At 33.2% G+C, this 20,617-nt stretch overlaps 1 protein-coding gene across 2 annotated transcripts in view; it reads right to left on the minus strand.

The window, feature by feature from the left end:
* Nucleotides 1–20,617, minus strand: part of LOC149415291 (uncharacterized) — a 159,821-nt gene that overhangs the window by 61,596 nt on the left and 77,608 nt on the right. For both annotated transcript variants that reach the window (XM_089642467.1, XM_089642466.1), the window contains exon 4: nt 4,726–4,898. In XM_089642467.1, the coding sequence (XP_089498593.1) occupies nt 4,726–4,898 (173 nt within the window). The remainder of the gene's footprint in view (nt 1–4,725; nt 4,899–20,617) is intronic.

A 20,617-nucleotide genomic window follows, 5' to 3' on the forward strand; every position in this document is an offset into this window, starting at 1 on the left:
CATATATATTGAAAAAAGTTAGCTCATATATACCTAACAAGTATCCTCGCGGGAGATTCCATGCATTTTTTATGCTCCGAAAGCGATGACTTCTTCCTAGCAGAACGTGCCAATCAACAAAGCGACTCATAGTAAAACTGCCCCCATGACCTTTTTGTACTTTCATGTACCTCAAATTGGTAATCTTCTCCGTAATATATTGGTGTATAACCGTTTTATGGAGGACATGACGAAATAAATAAAAAAATTAAAGAAACGCGCATCTTAATATTTTAACAGAGTGATATTGATAGCATCTATCGGATGTTTCAATTTTCAGTGGTGAGATATGAATAGGCAGGTTCTTTTAATGTTGTTGAATGCTTTTCCGATATTGGGGATGCCATTGCCATAGAAAACTTACTGAAATGAAATACTGTTAATTTTTTTTAAACTAGTAAAATTATTCGTTTACCTGTTGAAAATTGGACTACAGACCTATAACGAATGAATTAAAAGAGTTCGTAACAAAGTATCAGTCGAAAGCTAATGTTTTCATAATAGGAAGGCGGAGTTCTATTAGGAAAAAGACACGTGTTATCGCTATATTCTGAATGACTAATATTTTTTTCAGAAAATTGTCATGAAGTTGTCACTTTTTTAATAGGATCGCTTTTCTCCGTGTAAAAACTTAAGTAAAACATTGAAATTACCATGAAAAACAATATAATGCATACATGCATACGAATCGTAAAGTCTTACTTCTAAACAAAAATAAGAACATTGTTGGTTTCCATTTAGATGCATGCATAGATAATTGAGAAGATAACATACAATAGATGATCTACCAAGATACAATGCAGCGTAGATAACGTTGAATAAATAACATGCGGCATAGGATATATCTCGTGTACTTCCGACGGGCATAATTACATGTTGGATGGTGGCACAATGACTCTAGATATCAGGATTAACTAGCGTATGTGGTTATAGGTAACGTTAATTAACTTAAACCTTAAGTAATCATGATATGTACGTAATTAAACACGGCTGTACTAAACACATTATTGAAAATATAATTAGTTGCAAGTGAAAAAAATAAATTATTTACGGTTAAATTTTGATTTTAAATGTCAATATCGCGTAAGGGTCCCAACGACTTCGAACTGTCCGGAGCCAGAGAGACTCTGGCATTCCAAATCGGAGTAATTTGTTAGGTTGAAGGAAGCAGGCGTTGAAAGAGAAGAGAAAGAGGAAGGTTATTCACATTTGTTCGCCAAACACGGCTGCCGTTTCAAGCATCGTTTCAATTCTGAATGGAACCAGGTTGAACTAATTTTGCAAATGTACCTTCATACAACTTTTCATCGCTCATGACAAGGATATATACAAATAAAAAAAAAACAATATAAACCAAAATGCATAAAAAATGCAATAAAAATAGGTGTATATTTTCTATGTTGTTGATTATTTTCTTTTCTTTTCTATATTCCTTAGAAATAATATTTTGTACTGAAACTAGGGCATCAAACATGACTATTGAAGTATGAGGCGTATGTGCTGTAAAATCATGTACGATCGTGTGAGAAATGTAGAATTCACAACGAATGCAAGGCTGATGTAAACATATTGAGTGATTTTAAGAAAGAGACGCTTAGATGGTTTAGACATGTAGAGCGAATGGATGAAGAAAGGAGTGCAAGGGGAAAATATGATATGAAAGTCAATGGTAGAAGAAGTAGGGGACGCCTGGGGAAGACACGATCAAGTGAATCAGAAACTTATGGTCGGGCCATATCATAGTCAGAATAACAAAAAAGTATATATCAGACGATGTATGAATATAAATGGGGCAAGGAGTGCGTGCCAAGACTGAGTTCTTTGGACGTCCGTCCTCTCTGCGGGTTTAGTTATCACTGCGTGATGATTAGTTAGTTAAAACCACGTTGATGGTGTTTAATTTAACCTCTCCTTATAGCAAGATTAATAGTGAAACTCTATAATCACCGGAAGATAATATGACTAGGATCCTTGTTGGTTTATTTTGCAGCTAGTTTAGTAACTACTCACTCTGCTGGAAATTATGGGAAGATTAATCACCTGAAAGTACACAGGTAATGGACACACTTATCATGAATGGCTCGGGATACAACATTAATTGATCCGCGAGATCATCTACCCGATAATTCTGGAGGAAAGCAAACCTCTAGAAGTGGCCTACGGCAAATGTCACCGAAGCGCTGCAATAGCTAAAACGAGTTTCTATCTGTTATTATATATTTTTTACATTAATTAAACACAGGAGCCCTGAGGAAAAAATCACTCATGTCCTATGTTATCTTTGGGGATGCTGTTTGTCTGGGAAGTTCTGGGAAGGAAAAGGTTTAAAGGGTTGGTAGGAATCTGGGAGTCAATGTATCCAGGAGTGATGGACGTACGAATCCATCCCTCCCACTGCGGTGCAAGGCGATGGGTCGAGAAAGAGTCAGGATGGAGAGTTCAAAAGGTTACCCTGAACCAGAGCAGTCCGCTCCGGGCGCCGAATTACTAAGACGTCAAGGCGCTCTAATACTCAACACCGCTAACAGTCCTAACACACATCGCCCTTGAGATTATCTTTCATTAAAACGGCGCTTCACAAAAATACAAACCATCCGCTGCCAAGACCTAGACAAACCTCACCCATTGAACCCAGGCACCCCTGCGAAGTCACCAAACGTAGCAAACCACTTGAAGTGACTTATGGCGGTACCCATACTGGCCTCCCATATTGACATTAAACCAATGGAAAAGAAAATAACATTTATTTACTGTTCTAAGTAACCTGACCTATAATCGTGGTACAGACGTATGATTAAGCCCAGTTTGTTGTAATTAAAATCGAATTAAGTCAAAATGAAACATTCTTCCGTTTGATTTATTTCGGTTTATTTCATTCATTCTCATTTTTAGTAACCTAATTACATAACATTTCATGAACTCAATAGTTTTCATTTTTGAACTAATTATGCATTGTTTAGGCTTTAAACATACTCAGTAGGTACATTGACTTCGCATAGTCCACTTCACATGTATTTAAATGGTGAATTTAATACGGTAAAATTGCCTTGTAATACATTAACAATTCTCATGTTAAATTATATTTAGTTTTATTACTACAAAACCCATATGATTAACGACATCATAACATTTGTGCAATGAAGACGGAAACAATTTTTTTTTATTTACTGTTCAATTTTTTACTAGGTATCCAAATTGACGGGTAGGTTTCGATACATTATATATATTATGTAGGTATTAATACAATTGAAATATTAAATTACATTGCCAGTTGTAATTAATTAAATTCATTACTCACTATTCGGACCCGGTCGATAGCGAAAAATTTTTTGGGCTATTATGGTAAAATTCGTAATTTTTATGTCGATTTTTAATTTAACATTATCTCCACACAGAAGACCACGAGGGAAAAAAATGCCTCAGAGTCCATATCATCTCTGGGGATGCTGTGTGGTGTATTTTGTTGCAAAATAATATATTTTGGCTGGTTGCTCTATTTGACTAAAATAAAAAATAAAAAAAACAAACGACTTACATAATTAATTGATTACTCTTGCAATCAAAAATGCATGATCACTTTCATATGTTTTGTCAGATAAAGTCATGCAAGTTTATTCATGATCATGAACGATGAAATCATTTCTGTTTATGTTGTTTCGATGCAAATATCATAATAAAAAACTCAGAATGTCAGAAGTTGTTTTGAACAAAAAATAGTTTGTATTCGTAAACTTTAATGTTGGCGGTTGCTATCAAACGCCCGTCCGTCATTCAATTTAATAAATTTGCATTGACTGCTAACATTAGATAAGCAAGTACAGTATTTTAATTTTTCAATATTTGCTTCATTTTTATTACGACCGGTTTTTTGATGATATTCTAAGCAATCTCATATATTTCAAATTCTGATCCTTGGAAAACGAATTTTAATAATGCCCATAAGTACTATGGTTTACGGTAATGCATATCAATGAATAATTGATTTCATCAACATTAAAAAAACTTCTACAAATTCCTCGTTGAAAAAACGCGCGGCAAAGTGATAAGATAAAAAATGGCAAATAGCAAATAAAAATATATTTGTAGATGTCAGACTCCTACAGTGGTGACCCCGACGTGATATGAACTGCGAAACCGCTTTAAAAATCCGACTTATTGACCTCCTAATATAAAAAAAGAAGTTAGGTATACTTACGAGTATATAAAAGGAATGAAGATAAATTAATATATCACATTTTATTTGAACTACGTTCCTGAGTAGAAGGTACTCTCAGAATGACCTTCACCAAATACTAATATTTTAAATCCTATAAATTGTTAGTTGAAATGGTTCTGAATAGTTAGATGTATCCCATCTTTCTTCATAATCTTGTTCATTTCCATTTGATACTAACAAACAATATTCCCTTTTTAGCGGTGTAGTAGGTACATTGATTCCAAAGAATGGAACCAGTCATATTGTATATATTTGCGCCACATTTCAGAGTTCAAAATACTGTCATTGTACATCAAAAACAAGAGGATCCCAATGACAACGACTAACAACTTGGTGGAAACATATTCAGCAATATATAGTAATTACGATAGGCGAGAGAGATTATCATCTAATTGTTCGGATAGGAAATATAATCAGGACTTCAACATCTAGTTAAATTGTGAAACGTGTAATTTGTAATTAGAACTTACCGGGAACTTGGCCGAGTGCGTATGCAAGGCGGGTGACGGGGCCGGGGCGGCCCCGGGCAGCGCCACGGTGAGGGGCGAGGGCGGCCCCGGGGGCGGCTGGCGAGCCCCGCCTACGGGTCGCGGCGGCGGCACCGGCTTATAGGCGGCACCTACCGCCGCCCCTGCTCCGCTCACTGCAAATAACACAACTATTAGAAAAAAATTACAATGCTTTTATCTTCTTCGTCATAAGAATGCCTCGTTCAAACAATTATAGTTGATATACTCTCCGTTGAATGACACTTGAAAGCATATTGACAAGACAGTATAAACTATCTTTCAACAAAATTGAGCAAGCTTTAACAAACAATTTTTGTCATTCAATACAAGTTGATTAATCAAAACTGAATTGTCAGAACGTCGCAAGACATAATTTTCTGACAATTTATTTTTATTTACTCCATAAAAAAAACTCTGGGTTAAATGATATGCGTCGTTTTTGGGGATGCTGGATGGATGGTATAGTTTTTTTTCCGAAATAACCATTTAGAAAATACAACATTCTTTTATTGGAGAAAAACATATTCATTCATTCATATAAAAAACCCACTTTTGCTTGTTCATGCCGCATAAGATTTCCAACTTGAGTAAGTTGTGAAGTAAAAGGACGAAGGGATGGGAAGGAGTTGGGGAGGAGGAAGATGGGGGTACTACCTGGCTATTCAGATCTGTCTACCGAACAGGACTGATGCCATTTCAAGCAACTTTTCAATTCTGAATGGTAATCTTTCACCTGGACGAAAATAAGAGTATCTTTATTCTGGAACGCACCGCAACTACACTAAATATGATTTTATATGAATTAAATTAAATGAATTAATGAAATAATACAATTTTATCAATTTAAATTTACTTGTGCACGCCGGGCATCGAGCACTCGACTTCCAAATTCACTGTCAAGATTTTGTTACGACCACGGACGACTTATTTTAATATCGTTGATATATGTTTTGTGATTTAGAATTATATAAAAATAAGTACAGCAAGGCGAAAGAGAAAATATCCTACGATATTTTATGAACCACAAATTATCCCTTAAGGCAGGTCAGTTGCCTTTCCAGGAAAATAATTCGTAAATCAGACAAAAATAACTAGGCATAATAATTTCCACTTTACTGAGCAAATTTTTGTTGATTGGTGACCGGGTAAAAGTAGCATCTCAACACATAAATCCGCCATAAAATCCGTTTAAGGCGATGCACTACGTCGTGTAATATTTGAAATTGAGCCGCTATCAATAACAACCCTTACGTAGATGGCGATAAGGTTTAAATTCCTGCTCAACACCATCCGCCTGTTTTGATTTATGCAAGAAAAAAACATGGCCAAAAAGTTCCTTTTATTTTATTTTGTGGATGTTCAGGCATAAATATTTTTTTTTTTTCTGATCATTTTATAAATAACTTAATTTGCCACATTATACAATAAAATCATAACCGAAAATGGGTTCGTAAGTAGGAGATTTTGAACTTTAAAGCAGTTTTCATAGGCCTTATACATTATTTTTTTCTGGGCTTATAAAAAGACTTATGTAAAAAGTACTCGATTATTTCAAAGGCCAAGATATATTCTACTCGCAGTATTTAATTGAAGCATCTGAAACATTTCTAGGCGACCAAATTTTCAAACCAAAAACACATGATTTTGCGTTGCTACGTATGGCATCGCCTTAATTTATATATTTAGGAAACATAGATACTGGCAAATCGTTCCACAGTCGAGCCAAACTCAAGGACGACCCGTTATCATGTGACATAAGTCAACGGTGTACATATGTTGGGCGCGCATTTGGCGTGTTTCCCAATTATGCACCGGTGCCGAAGGGATCAATGACGCCAGTTCCTCAGAGCATCTTCCATTGTAATACTGGTAGAACAATAACAGCATTCCTACCTGATGCCTGTGCTCTAAATATTGCAATTAGCTTATTAAGATAATTGAATCTATCAAACGCACCTATTTAGCACACTTCATGTGATTTTTAATCAGGCGCTCTTAAAAACACTATTATCTTATGGAAAACAATTAAATTTTCACTAACCGAGATAATTCGCAAGTTTCTTTAAGAAACATTTTGCAAAAATCCATCATAAACGTTACTAGTTACTTCGTGTTTAACGAGCACATTCATCTAATTTAAATTATAAAATATACATGAAAAAGCCGACATTTGTAAATTTCGACGTTAAACATTTCCCGGTTATTAAGAGTGCAGTAAAATTAAAACGCTAATTACGTCATGCTTATTATGCCCAAGTACTCAAACCGGAAAACCATGAAAGCTCACGGGCAAAGCTGCTCTGTAATTAACAATGACAAGCTTAAATTACCCAACTGCTTCATACGATCCTGACATTTGAAATACAAGTTGTCTGAACCAAAAAATGGTGTGTGTTTAATGTAGACTTTCAAGAAGATATATGGTTTATACAACGGTACTATTTTTAAAGTACAGTCATAATTTAATTTTAAACTATACCTACATGACGACGAACTGACAGTATAATAATTTTGTAGCTAATGATGACAAAAAACTTCTAAGTAAGAGATGCGAGATTCAAAAAAGATGTAAACTTTTTTTATACTATAAGATTAAAAATACCGTAAATCTTGTTGTAGAAAAAATATTATAAGCAATAATTATTCTATTGATCATTAATAAATGCCACCGACGGGAACTGAACCCAGTCTTCTGATTGCCGGTCAGCTCCTCTAACCATTTCACCAGTAAATATAGACATAATATATCTCGACGCCGCGCCGTCTAGTGGGGAATTCGAAACTAACAAAGATTTCGACAACAAAATAAAAATTGATGTTTTCAAGTGAAAGAATGTAATTAGCAATAGTTATTGTTGAATGAAAACTACTAGTACCTATTGAATTTTTGGTGAGTTTGTAATAGGCCGATGTAGCTGGTCAGAGTAGCTGACCGGCAACCGGAAGGCTAGTTAGTTATCCTTTGTACTATGCATAAAATCCTTGTCTCATAGATATTAATTTATCATAAAAAATAATACTAGTAGGTAGATATTTATTAGAATTATGCATAACAGCTTTAAAAAAATATGCTAATTTATTTGAAATCGCTTCAAATTATTCGTAATCCTGTTAAAACGGGACTGCATGCCCCTAACGAACGAATTGATAGGTTTTTTTTAAAACTTTTGTCAAAAAAGGTTTTTTGTCGTTTTGTGAAGGAGATGGGGAATAGGATTGAGCTGGCGAACCTGAATAACCTGGCCATTGATCTGGTCAACCAACACGAAAAGCTAAAGCTATTTAAAACAACGTTTCAATTATTAATGGTGGTCTTACACCAGGGCTATACTGAAAGTATATTTTAATCTAGAACATGCCGGACACATACCTTATATAATTTAAATGATAAAATTGTGAAATAACACAAATGAATCAAATAAAGTTTACCACGCCCTTTGGCTTTCTAGGCGAGAGGCTTACCTTTTGACCACGCAGGCCGTCAACGCGACGTCGGAACACGTGTTCATAAAAGTCACTGTTTTCGCATTTCGTCATTATATATTACCAGGGCAAACGCAGGTGAATTAACATGTGTTCCGATATGTTTGGAAATCACGAATATTTTATTAGGAAACGGCCTGCTGTCACGTTTTTAACCGGAATTTAATAAATCCGCAAAAACTCATTTTTCTCCGTGTATGTTATGACTAAAATATAATATTGATTGCGTGAGACGTCGAGCCTATAAATGTAAAAAGCTCCTACAGCGAAAGTAATTATACAAACAATACAACATATTAAAAAGGCAAGATGCAAATAAATCGTATTCTGCAAGTACTTATTGCAAACATTATTTCAATATAATGAACACGCAGGTACGCAATACTCATAAATAAAGCAAGAATATTCGTTATTATTAATTACGACACATCTGTGTAACATGTAACCCGGGCATCGTAAATTTCGTAACCCATTATTAATTAAACTTTCCTAAACAAATATGTAATTATAAAATATATTTACAAAGGTTTTATTGAGTTGTTCTATAAATCATGTGCGGCAGATGTAGTATTTGTTATGTTCTTATGAACAGCAGAAAGGATTAATATTGAATGAACGTCCCGATAAAGTGACAGCATTACGTATGCGTTGAATTTTCTAAGGATGTTTAAAAATAGAAAGGGTTTGCATTAATTAATTAAAAAACAAGTTTTTGTACTATCATTGTGTCATCAATATGATACATAATTTATACTGCAGTATTATGATCGCCTCGAAAAATTTAAATCCTCACTATTTTGTGAAATCTTCAATCTTTCCTATCTTTCGTTATATAAAAAATGTAATATGTGGTAATCGGGCTACTCGGGACAGTGGCAATTCGAAAAACTTTTTAAAAGTTATATAAAGTCCATGAAAACTGATGAAAAAAAAGCAAAAGATTTGTTTATGGTTTGAAAATTTGATTGCCTACAAATATTTTGGCCTTTGGAATGAATAAAAACTGCTTGAATGTTCAAAATCTCCTAATTACAAAACCCCTTTCAGTTATGTTTTTTTTTAAAGTTTTTTTTTAAATTTAAGTAAAACATCTAAATAGCGGTTACTTTGTGATGTGACATTATAATTTAAAATTAAACAATAACTTTGTAAACATCACTTATAGGTGTAAACATCACCGGTTGTAGCGAAACCCGGTCGGCATTAAGTATTTACATATAAGTGATATTTACAAAGTTATCGTTCAATTTTAAATTAATATATTTTCTAATAATTGAAGACCATATAAGCGAAAATTTGAAACAGAAAAGTCGGATAAAATAGGCGAAGGTCGAGGGTTCAAGTCCCAGATGCGCCAGTATTTATTAAATTATTTTTCTTTTAAAATTTTCGTTTGAATATTTCTCAGTATCGTCTGCAATAATTAAATATTACAATTTGAGGTGTTTTATATTAAGTTATTCCAAAAAAATAAAATACTATGTACTGGGCATGAATATTTCAACGAACTTATTCAATTTGATGTAAGATTTTCATAAAATCTCAAACCAGCCAAAAAACATCACAAATACAAAATAACTTAAAATAATACAGGCGAAATAATGCAGGTGGACAATGCAGTAGGCATAACAAATATTATACGCTATGTTGTAAATAAACACGTTTGATAAAAACGCGATTTATGGACCTTGACCACTGCTTTACAACCAAAACTCTACTTCCTAAGTTTAAAAAATTAAGTGGTTTTGTGGTCTCAACAGGTCAAAAGTGGACACGTATCGATTCTACATATTTATGTGCCATGTTCTTAATTCTTACATTCCAGTTTTTTTAAAGCGTTAAGAGAGAAATAACAATAAACCACTATGTTACTTATCAAATACTGCCATGCAATAACTGTTTTTTCGAATCCTCGCGATTTTTCTTTCTGTTTTTAAGACTAATGACTAGGATAGGTATCAGTTACCAATATAGAAAAATTAGGTAAATTATATATAGAAATAATAAATTAAATATAGAAAATAGAGGTAAATTCTAATAGAATGCCATGAATGCGTAAAAAAAAACTATCGTGTTGGTTTTTTATGTATTTTTTATTTCAAATATTTTTTTTTGGATAACCTGAAAATCGGAAATAATCTTCGATTCTTTGCTGGTGGTTGAAAATCATTTCAGAGTATAAATATATAATGTAAAGGGAGGGTGCTTAACCCTTCGAGCGTCAGCGTATCCTCAAGGATACGATTAAAAAATCATTTTTCCGATTGTGCAATTCTGGGTAAACTAAATGTGATATATTGAATACTATTTTTATAAATATATAAACACATTATATGGTAAAACGTTTCAATTTATAAAAACATCAATTTGCTAAAAACAAGGTATCCAAGTTTTTACGAAAATAAAATCAGATGACGTATAACGAAAATTTTGGGTCCGCACACCAATAGTTGGTGCTAGTTATAAATATTTTTATCTTGAATCATCTATTTTAACACGACAAATTAAATTTTCCATTCAATTAGTTACTAAGAAAGAGTAAAAAGTATAAATGTTCGTTTATTGCAACATGCGCATTTTTTTCTAAATCAAAATATAATAAAAATATTACGTGAGCAAAATAAAATGTTGTATAATGCTCAGTGAAGTTCTTTTCTATATCCGTAATTAAATAATGCTTGGAGCACTTAGTACCGACCATATAAATAATCCCTTTTAATGGTTTTGTGATGCGATCCCAAGAAAATCTGTCGGGAGACATGTTGCAAATAATTCTCGGAACAGGAATCTAGCATCGTTAAGGAGTGCACATCTCCTCTAGGTGACAACTTCCATGTTACGAGGATTCTCGCGAACCTGTCACGTACATAAGTTAACATTATAAAAACGGAAAACTAACACAATACAATGAAGCTACTGTTGCAAAAAATAATATATCAAATACCTTTACCTACAATTCAACGAGAAATATGTACGTTGTACTCGTTGTAGTATGATTCATCCGAACTAGCAAATTGTCTCGAACCATCGGTGAACAAAAGAGATAGTATAATTGAAGAAGAAGAAGATAATATTAACAAATCTAAGCGAAACATGAAACCATCATATGTCTGTGCATGAAATATAACAAGACACAGAAAATAAAAATATAACGGGTACATCCAGGAAAAGAACCCAGGATCTTTCCTCTTACCGGGACAGCCTCTTAACCACTCCACCATTGGGACCTAGTTATATTTGTTGGCATAATATTTCAAATTCAGAAATAACAATAATATTTTTCAACTAATTTTTCCCGTATTTTTAAATAATCACAAAGTTCTAATGAATTGGTTCGTAACCTAGATATTGCTTTGGATTAAAATTTCCAATTTTTATTTGTACCGGATACTTATTGAATTATTCCAAAAGCTTAAATGCATTTTCAGGAACAACTTTTTCTTCAACCTCTTTGATGGTTGTATCCATCAATCTAATATTTATATATATAATATTATGTAAAGAAATTATCATTAATTTACTTTTTAGGGCATGTTATCCCAATATTGGCGGCATGTTGCTCTTGAAACATCTAGGGATTGAAATCCCTCAATCCCACATCACGCATCCCGCGGATGTGCGGAATTTTCACGTGTGGAATTTGCGTGATTTAAAAATAATAAATTTATGTTATGGGTGTTTATATAAATAAACGATTTTTAATCGTTGATAATGAAAGAGGAGCTGAACTCGATGTTAGTTAGAAAGAGACGATAGCGCAGCATTCAAGCTCAATACCAGAAATCTATGGTGAAGAAAGAGATGTCCCTTTTTAAGAACAATATTAGAATAGCAGAGTATCAAAACAAGGTATCAGAGAGAGATATCTTCAGTAAGCACACGACAGTACCACCAACTAATATGAAAGCAGAGATACCTTCTCCAAGGTCTAGTTTTTTATTATTATTTTTTTTTATTTAACCCCCTGAGGGCTTTTACATGGTTGGTAGTATACATAATTTTAATTTGACAGATACTTTAAAAGTTACAAAAAAATTACATTTGATAAAAGCTTTCCAACAAGTCATACAAACCCAAGAAACAAAAACAGAAAATTACAGCTATTTGTAGGTTTACATGATGTGTTAAGGAGTATTGTTGAAATAAATGTTTTAAGTGATCCACAAAACTTGCCAAGTTGGCATTGAATATGTCAACATCACCCAAGTAATGATTTCCCATGGTGTGAAGTCGTTGTATCGGAGAGTGGGCAATGTAGTTACGCTTATGTGTGCTGCTGTAGAATATTGTATTTTGTCGTGTTGTTACTGTGGGTGTATGTATGTTTATAAATTGCAGGAGTTCACAACAGTCGAATTTAGAGTTAAATATTTTGAATAAGAACGTTAAATCGTTTATTTTACGTCTATCTTCTAATGTATCTATTTTTAGAGTATTTAATAAGAAATTGTATTTTAAGTCTTCGACAGGGATATTTAATTTAAAATTTATAAAACGTAGAATTTTTTTTTGTATTCGCTCAATGTTGTTAATGTGAATTTTGTAAGATGGAGACCAAACTACTGAGTTATATTCAATTTGACTTCTTACTAGAGATACGTATAATAGTTTAATGGCTTATAAAGAATTAAAGTTTTTAGTTGTTCTTAATACGAAGCCTAGTGTTTTCATACCTTTGTTCACGATTTGATGGATATGATTGGCGAAACTTAGTTTTTCGTCCAAAATAATTCCAAGATCTCTCATTTCATCTCTCTTTCTAAAGCTATGTTATTGATGGAATATTCAAATAAAACAGGATTTATTATTAACTTATTTTGTATTTTTAAGTCTTTTTTTGTATTATTATTGACTTATTTTGTATTCTTAAGTCTTCTTAAAATATTTATTAAGTTACCTTTTCAATGTACCCAAATACCGTTTAGTAAAAATCCCACGGAATTTCTAAATTATATCCCGCGATCCTGCGGAATTTGAAAAAGATGCGGTATTTGCAAACCCTAATCGTATCGTGGTTTAGTTATTCATTTAAAAGCAATAGAGGTTCAATTTCAACAGTACGATGTTACAAACATGATTAGATAATTTGTGGTTTTACGTGATGTTATACAGCAATTTTCATAAGATTAAAGGTAATAAAAAGTGGTGTAACGTAGAGCTAATAAAATAGACAATAACTGACCATTTGATTTCATTGTGTGGTTAAACTTATTACTCAATATGGTTTAAAAGACTTTTACTGTGTTAAAACTATCATGTATTCTATTCTATACATATAAATAAAAATGTAAATGTTCGTTTGTTCAAAATCTCAAATCTCCAAAAGATCTTCACCGATTGCTCGATCTTCAAATTTTGACACAACTTTGCATTTGAATACGCTTGTGTTTTTATATACTTATACTATATAGATGTCACATGTGACAGGTAAAAACATGCTTTTTTGAAAAATAGTGTCTTTTGTGGGACGTAAAAGAAACACGCGATATTGTTTCTACATGTGCACAGTGAGACTGAGCCACAGCAATAAATAAATATCAAAACTTAAACAGTCCGAAACATAATATTCCCAGCTTTCGCTCTGTCGGATCTTTGCAAAATATGGCTTAAAGAATGATTAGTAGTTAGATCTGTTAATCGCCAGGTGCTTTTCAACCTTCCCCCTTCTTTTCTTCTTCCACTTATTACGACCTGCTTACATTTTTCAAATGGGGATGGTTTAGTTGCATAAGCTCTGAACTGTATTCTGTTAGCTATAATTATTCTTGTACATACATAATTTGTACTTATGGAGAAAATAATAATCAAAAATCAATCTGGAGCCAGTGTGATAATGGCATCTACGATTATCGGGGTAATTTGTTGAAATTCAAAAACACAATTAAAAATATAATTCAGCAGTATTTCTTTAATTATTACACTTTTAAAATAATATCATAATTCTCTAAAATAATATAAAATATCCTTTTTTCTGCTTCTTCTTTTTTCTCTCCTCCTTTTTTCTATTATTTTTTTACAACAATTGTCTGTAAACTGTATTTTATTTTTCTTTGTTTAAAATAGAAACATTGTTAAAATAGTAATTAATTACGTTTCCCCACCTTTTTAACACGAGCGTTTGCTCAAAGAAAAGGTGTGTTACTTTACTCTTTCTGATATCTAAAAAAAAAAAAACAACCTTGTAATATGTATACATTATAACTGTACCTATTTAAACCAATAAAGAAATAAAAATAAATTGTGAGGCTGAATGTAGTATGTAATGGTGAAGTACCCGGTAGTTCAGATCTGGTTACTAAACACGGCTTAAGTCATTTCAAGGAACGTTTCCATTCTGAATCTTGGTCTTTCACCAGAGCGACACTGATAGTATTTTCCACTCTGAAACGTGCCGCAGTATATTCTTTTAAATGCATACATTTATATCAACATAAATTAATTAAAGAAAGTTTACTTGCGCACGCCGGGATTTAAACCCGCGATCTCCAGATAGTCTTACCCCTCGACCACGGAGAAGTGTTGTGAAGTTGTAATGAAATTAAAATAAACGTGGATTACTCACAAATAATAATAACGTACCTACATGTAAAATTTTCGTACAAAGTCATAATGAAGCAAATTAAGAACCAAATTTTGTTGTGGTAATTAAAAAAAAACTTGGTGTATAATTCTTACAAGGAATGTTTCAGCACTCGGCTCAAACAATAGTTATGTGAAAGTTAAGAATTTCTCACGCTATTTCACTGGCGGTATAAAAAATGTTTCCTTTTAATTGGAGTGTCAGTTTTATATTTATGTAGTTAAGAACAAGTATTATGGATGTCTGAATTGGTTGTTTGTTCTAATTTAATTGTATCTTAAATACCAGGTATGAAGTAAGTGGCCTAATAAAAACCAATTTTAAATTTACTGGAGTTGTTTTTTTTTCAGTACCTACGCTGAATGACATTTAAAGGCAGGTGGTAAATAATTTTAAAGAGCGCACGTTTGGATGTATTTCTTCTAAACTGATAGTGTTAATTCAAATTGGTTCGAAATAATTTGGAACAACCACCTACAGTCCCATCTTACCCCGAAGTAGTCCTGTGATTCAGAAGACCACTCATAGACATATGAATATTTTAATTCCTATATCTGTGAGACCACTACACAAGCAAGAACGTATTTTAAAATGATTCTAATACACGGAGAAAAATTTTCATGTTAAAAAAGTGACAGCATTCCTGATAAAATAATAGTCATTCAGAATATATCGAGAACACATGTTCTTTTCCTAATGGATAACATGACGGAATGCAACAATTGCAGTAGTTGTATGAACACGTGTTTCGCCGTCCTCATAAAAAAATCGCTCTTATAAACTCTTTTAATTCATTCGTTATAGGCCTGCAGTCCCATTTTTAACAGGAAAACGAAAAATAAGACCAGATTTTTTAATAAATTAACAGCATTTCATATAACTAATTGTTTCCGTGTATACATGGATATTTCTATGGCTTGCTTCTAATTAGAGCCAATTTTCAAATTTCACAATTTTTATTTTTCACATGAATTTCGAGGAGAAATCTTGGTTTCAGAAGCAAGCCAGAAATTTACTGATCTAAACAGGAAATATTATAATACATATCAAAGAAGTAATTGAATGTCCAAGGATTTCAGAGTTAAGGCACAGATCGAACGCGTGCCCAGCATACGAGCACCGTTGACATTTGCCGGAAGGTATCAGATCGGTTTACCTAATTAAAAATACAATGTACATTACTATGCGATATCCACAGATTCGACATGGTGTCAGTGGTTACATGAAAAATGAATGACGAGAAGGTTAATGAATCTATATCTTGCATGCAGTTGAAAATAAATTGAATAATTAAATAATGTTTTAATATTTGACGTCTTTGAGAAAACGAAAAAGTATAAAAATAACATACCGGCTTTTATCTCGGAAGAAAACTGTGAAAAACAAGAACTCTTATCACAATATGTTTTACACATTGATATCAAAACCTACTTATAAACCACACTTATGTAGATGACAGTCTGTAAACTGTAAACAGCATAAAACAAGCTTAGCGCGAAAGAAAAGTCTCGAAAACGTTACATATAAATAAACAAAAGCTTCGATTATAGTACCTCGGTTAGTCGCAGCATAGTAAGACGGTGGCGCGGGACGGACTGATCGCTGGAACTCGCGACTGTCCGCGGTTACACCATCTCTCGGGGACGATAGAGCTTTTTCAAAAAATGCGTCCACGTTCTCGTTTACCTCCGCGACTAGATGAGCCGCAGTCGCGGTCGTAGAGAAGCGTCGCGTACGAGTCTCGGGCTCGGGCTGCCTGCAATAGGACGGGGTCTGTCCTTCCCCATGCACCGGTGGCGATGCGGTTAAACATGTTTGCAAGTGAACGCCCTCGATAGGCAAGGAAGACAAACCGCCACCGACAATGTTGGGAACGACTGTTGGTGTTATTATTATGAAGGGAGTGAACGAACCATGCAGCTCTTCATCTCGGGGACAGGGCGCGTTGTTTCTCTTTCTGCTTTGCTTCACTTTTCGCACTATCCGGCTTGCCATACCTAGTTTATTATTTATCACATATCACCTGCCAAAACAACTGCTATCACTTTATTCAATCACATGTGTCACTACTTGACCTTGACACTTGACAGTTACAAAACTTGTCACTTCCCACTTCACGACGTCTTATTTATCATAATTATTTGTATACACTTAAAAGATGTAATTTTCCACTTAAACACATCAGTAAAGTTTCCGAAATCCACTGCAAACTTAAAACCTACAAAAAATTTTAAAAATGGTTTCATGGTTTCAACTTAATTACTAGAACAAACAACTATTTATGTCGGAAGAGTGCCATTTTTTGTTAATTAAAGTTAAGTTTGAAGGATAGGAAAATACGCACATATTATTTAAAAAACCCAAACTAAGAACCAATTAACCTGTTTTGTGAATGTTTTCCATCTCTCTAGACTTAAAATAGTTGTTTCCCGTAGTAATTAAGTTGAACTGAAGTGGTATTTAAAAAAATTGCTTTCTTGTAGCGGAATTCGGCAAATTTACAGACATTTCAAGTATCTTTGAAAGTGCGTATAAAAATATGTATGAAACAAATTCTGAAAAAAATTATGAAGTTACACTTTTTCGAGCACTTTTTTTACCGGCACAACGATTCATCGCACAAGACAGAGACGTATTGTCACAAGCGCGTAAAGAATCCGGATGAAGAGTTGACGATAGTGGCACTGATTATTCCATCTGGGAATATTTCCACATCACTTTGGAACACAATACCCGCGATAGGTCACACGTCACGCAGTACATGTCATGGCGTGTCGCGTGTCGGCGTGGCCATTATTCAACTAGAATCGAGAACATTTGGAGAGACTAAAAAACATGCAGATTGGCGACAGCGCACTTTCTTTTGTCTTTGAAATTGCGATAATTAGAACAGCGTTAATAGACGTCTGGATAATTGGTATCACAACGGGAAATAATCATTTAATCACTGTGTATAGTCCACTCAACAGAAAATCTCAATAACAATAAGTGTTTTATTATCTTCATTTTTTTGTAAGAAATAGAGTTAATGATATCCTCACTGGGATCTCACATGCTGAAGGTTTCATTTATATAATTTTATAAAAAAATTGAAGTATGGAAAATACGAAGTAATTATTAATATATTATGAATTGTTTTCTTCTGAAATAATAGTTCTCATCTCCTTATATTTTGGATTTTTATTTGAGACAATTTATTTCAATGTTGTAATATTGTTGTGAGTTTTGAATGAGAGTGGGATTTTGTTGTACAGTTTAGTACCATGCTGTATTTGTTGTTACTTGTTGGATATGTTTTCGACCATAAGATCTAGTGTTTCTACTAAAATTGTTAGATTTGATTATTGAAGACAATATTAGCGATTCTTAAACGAAAATCTGAAACAGAAAAAGATATGGTGATATCTACGACTCGAACCCAGGACCCTTGGCCGGGGCCCCGGCAAGGCAATCGCTAATATTTTCTTCAATAATTAAATATTAAAATTTGAGGTTTTACTCACTAAGTTATTCCAAAAAATAAGAATTGTTAGATGTTATTTCTTGAGTTTTGTTTTTATGAATATAAAGAAATATTATTTTCGAACAGATTTGTTTATTGGACATGATGTTTAGATTGTTTCGTCAATTCCAGTATGGCTTTTATTTAGTGATTTTAGGGTATTGTCATTTGTACTGCCCCGTAAGATATTACAGTATTCTAATAGTAATTGATAAAGAGCCACGTAGATCTTGATAACGTAGTTTTTACGGAGGTACACTGATTTGCAAGAAAATTGTCACCAGTTTGAATGATAAGCTTAATATTACGTGAAGTAAGCAAACATTTTGTTTAGTTCAGACACACGGACACGCCCACAACACACTTCTATTGATTTATTTTTTCAGTATATCAGCAAAAATCATTTTAAAAAATAAGGCATTTTAATTAGTAACTTTTTTAATAAGGAAAATGAAAAAGTTCTGAATTTAATTAACAAAAAAAGTATTTTTAAAATTACGACGCGAGATTAAAGAATTTAACCAAAGTCGTAGATCAATTTTAATTATTCAAGTGGTACAAAAACTCTTTTAAAATATTTTAATTTTAGAGTTCATCGCACTTTTACGCAACCACATTTGTTGGAATTTATTGAATTAAGAGTCAAAATAACTAATTATGCTAATAAAATTAATCTTGACGCTAATTTGTTTGAAGGTTGGCATTTTTTTACAATCTTTCAAATCTGTTCACGGTCCACTCTATTTCTACACCTACTTGCTTTATTCGAAATGCCACTTAAACGATTCTCGTAAAAACCTCAACAACTACAGATTTTTTCTTGATATATTTATGCAAAGTGAATTTTACAATCAGTATTCATAGCTGCACCCAAATTAAAATAGCATTTCCTGCAACGAAAATATCAATGCAATTTCTGTGGCATTTGAAGATCATAATATACAGGGTTTTCCAATAAGCGGTGTTATTTTGAATAGCCCGCTATTTCAGTAGATGTTACTTTTGAATCTGTCATATTTTGACATTTAACAAGTAAAAACTACTTAATTAATAAAAATGGAACGATACACGTTTCAACAACGCATTGAAATTATAAAAATTCACTTGAGTGAATCAAATGCAAATCATCTTGAGTGATGAGGCCCATTTCCACCTCGGTGGCTTCATCAACAAGTATAATTGTAGCATCTGGGGCTCGGAAAATCCCAGAGTTTTGTTGAAAAGCCTCTTTATCCTCAATGTGTGACTGTTTAGTGCGGTTTAAGGTACGGCGGAGTCATTGGACCTTCCTTTTTCGAAAATGAGGCTGGAGTAACAGTTACGGTGAATGGATTGCGCTATGGCCGGAATTGGATGGTATTGATCTGGACAACGTTTGCTTTCAACAAGACGGCGCTACGTGCCACACAAGCAACGAAACCATTGATCTTTTACGATTGAATATTAAAATAACACCTCTTATTGGAAAACCCTTTAGTTTACATATCTCTTCACTAGCAGTTAGTTGCCGACTTCAAGCTAGTTTCATCACTATTTTTTCTAATTGAACAATGCATGTATATTTGCATTGTTCAATTATAAAAATCTATTTACAAAAATACTAGCTGAAGCTTAGGGTCTTTACACAGAGTTCTAAAAATCAGACATAGATAGCAACCTTCCTCTTCTTTTGAAGATCAAGTGTGAAAAATATCGTCAATTTAGTAATAAAACTGTAGATTTGTATTAAAATCAGATCCAAGTCGCCCGCCCGGTGATCGCCCCACGATCGCCCGCCCGCCAAAATCACACTAGCACTCTTTTTCATATAAATAGAAAAGTGTATGTGGCGGGCGGCATTTAAGGCGATGCACTACGTAGTGTAATATTTTAAATTGAGCCGCTATCAATAACAACCCTTACGTAGATGGCGATAAGGTTTAAATTCCCGTTTAACACCATCCGCCTGTTTTGATTTATGCAAGAAAAAACATGGCCAAAAAGTGCCTTTTATTTTATTTTGTGGATGTTCAGGCATAAATATTTAATTTTTTTTCGATCATTTTAGAAATAACTTAATTTGCCACATTATACAATAAAATCATAAACGAAAATGGATTCGTAAGTAGGAGATTTTGAACTTTAAAGCAGTTTTCATAGGCCTTTATATTATTTTTTTCTGAGCTTATAAAAAGACTTATCTAAAAAATACTCGATTATCATTTCAAATGCCAAGATGTATTCTACTCGCAGTATTTGATTAAAGAATCTGAAACATTTCTAGGTGATCAAATTTTCAAATCAAAAAC

Source organism: Hesperophylax consimilis, chromosome 18 (assembly GCF_061612785.1).
Source record: "Hesperophylax consimilis isolate HC1 chromosome 18, BYU_Hcon_1.0, whole genome shotgun sequence".
NCBI classification, from domain to species: Eukaryota; Metazoa; Arthropoda; class Insecta; order Trichoptera; family Limnephilidae; genus Hesperophylax; species Hesperophylax consimilis.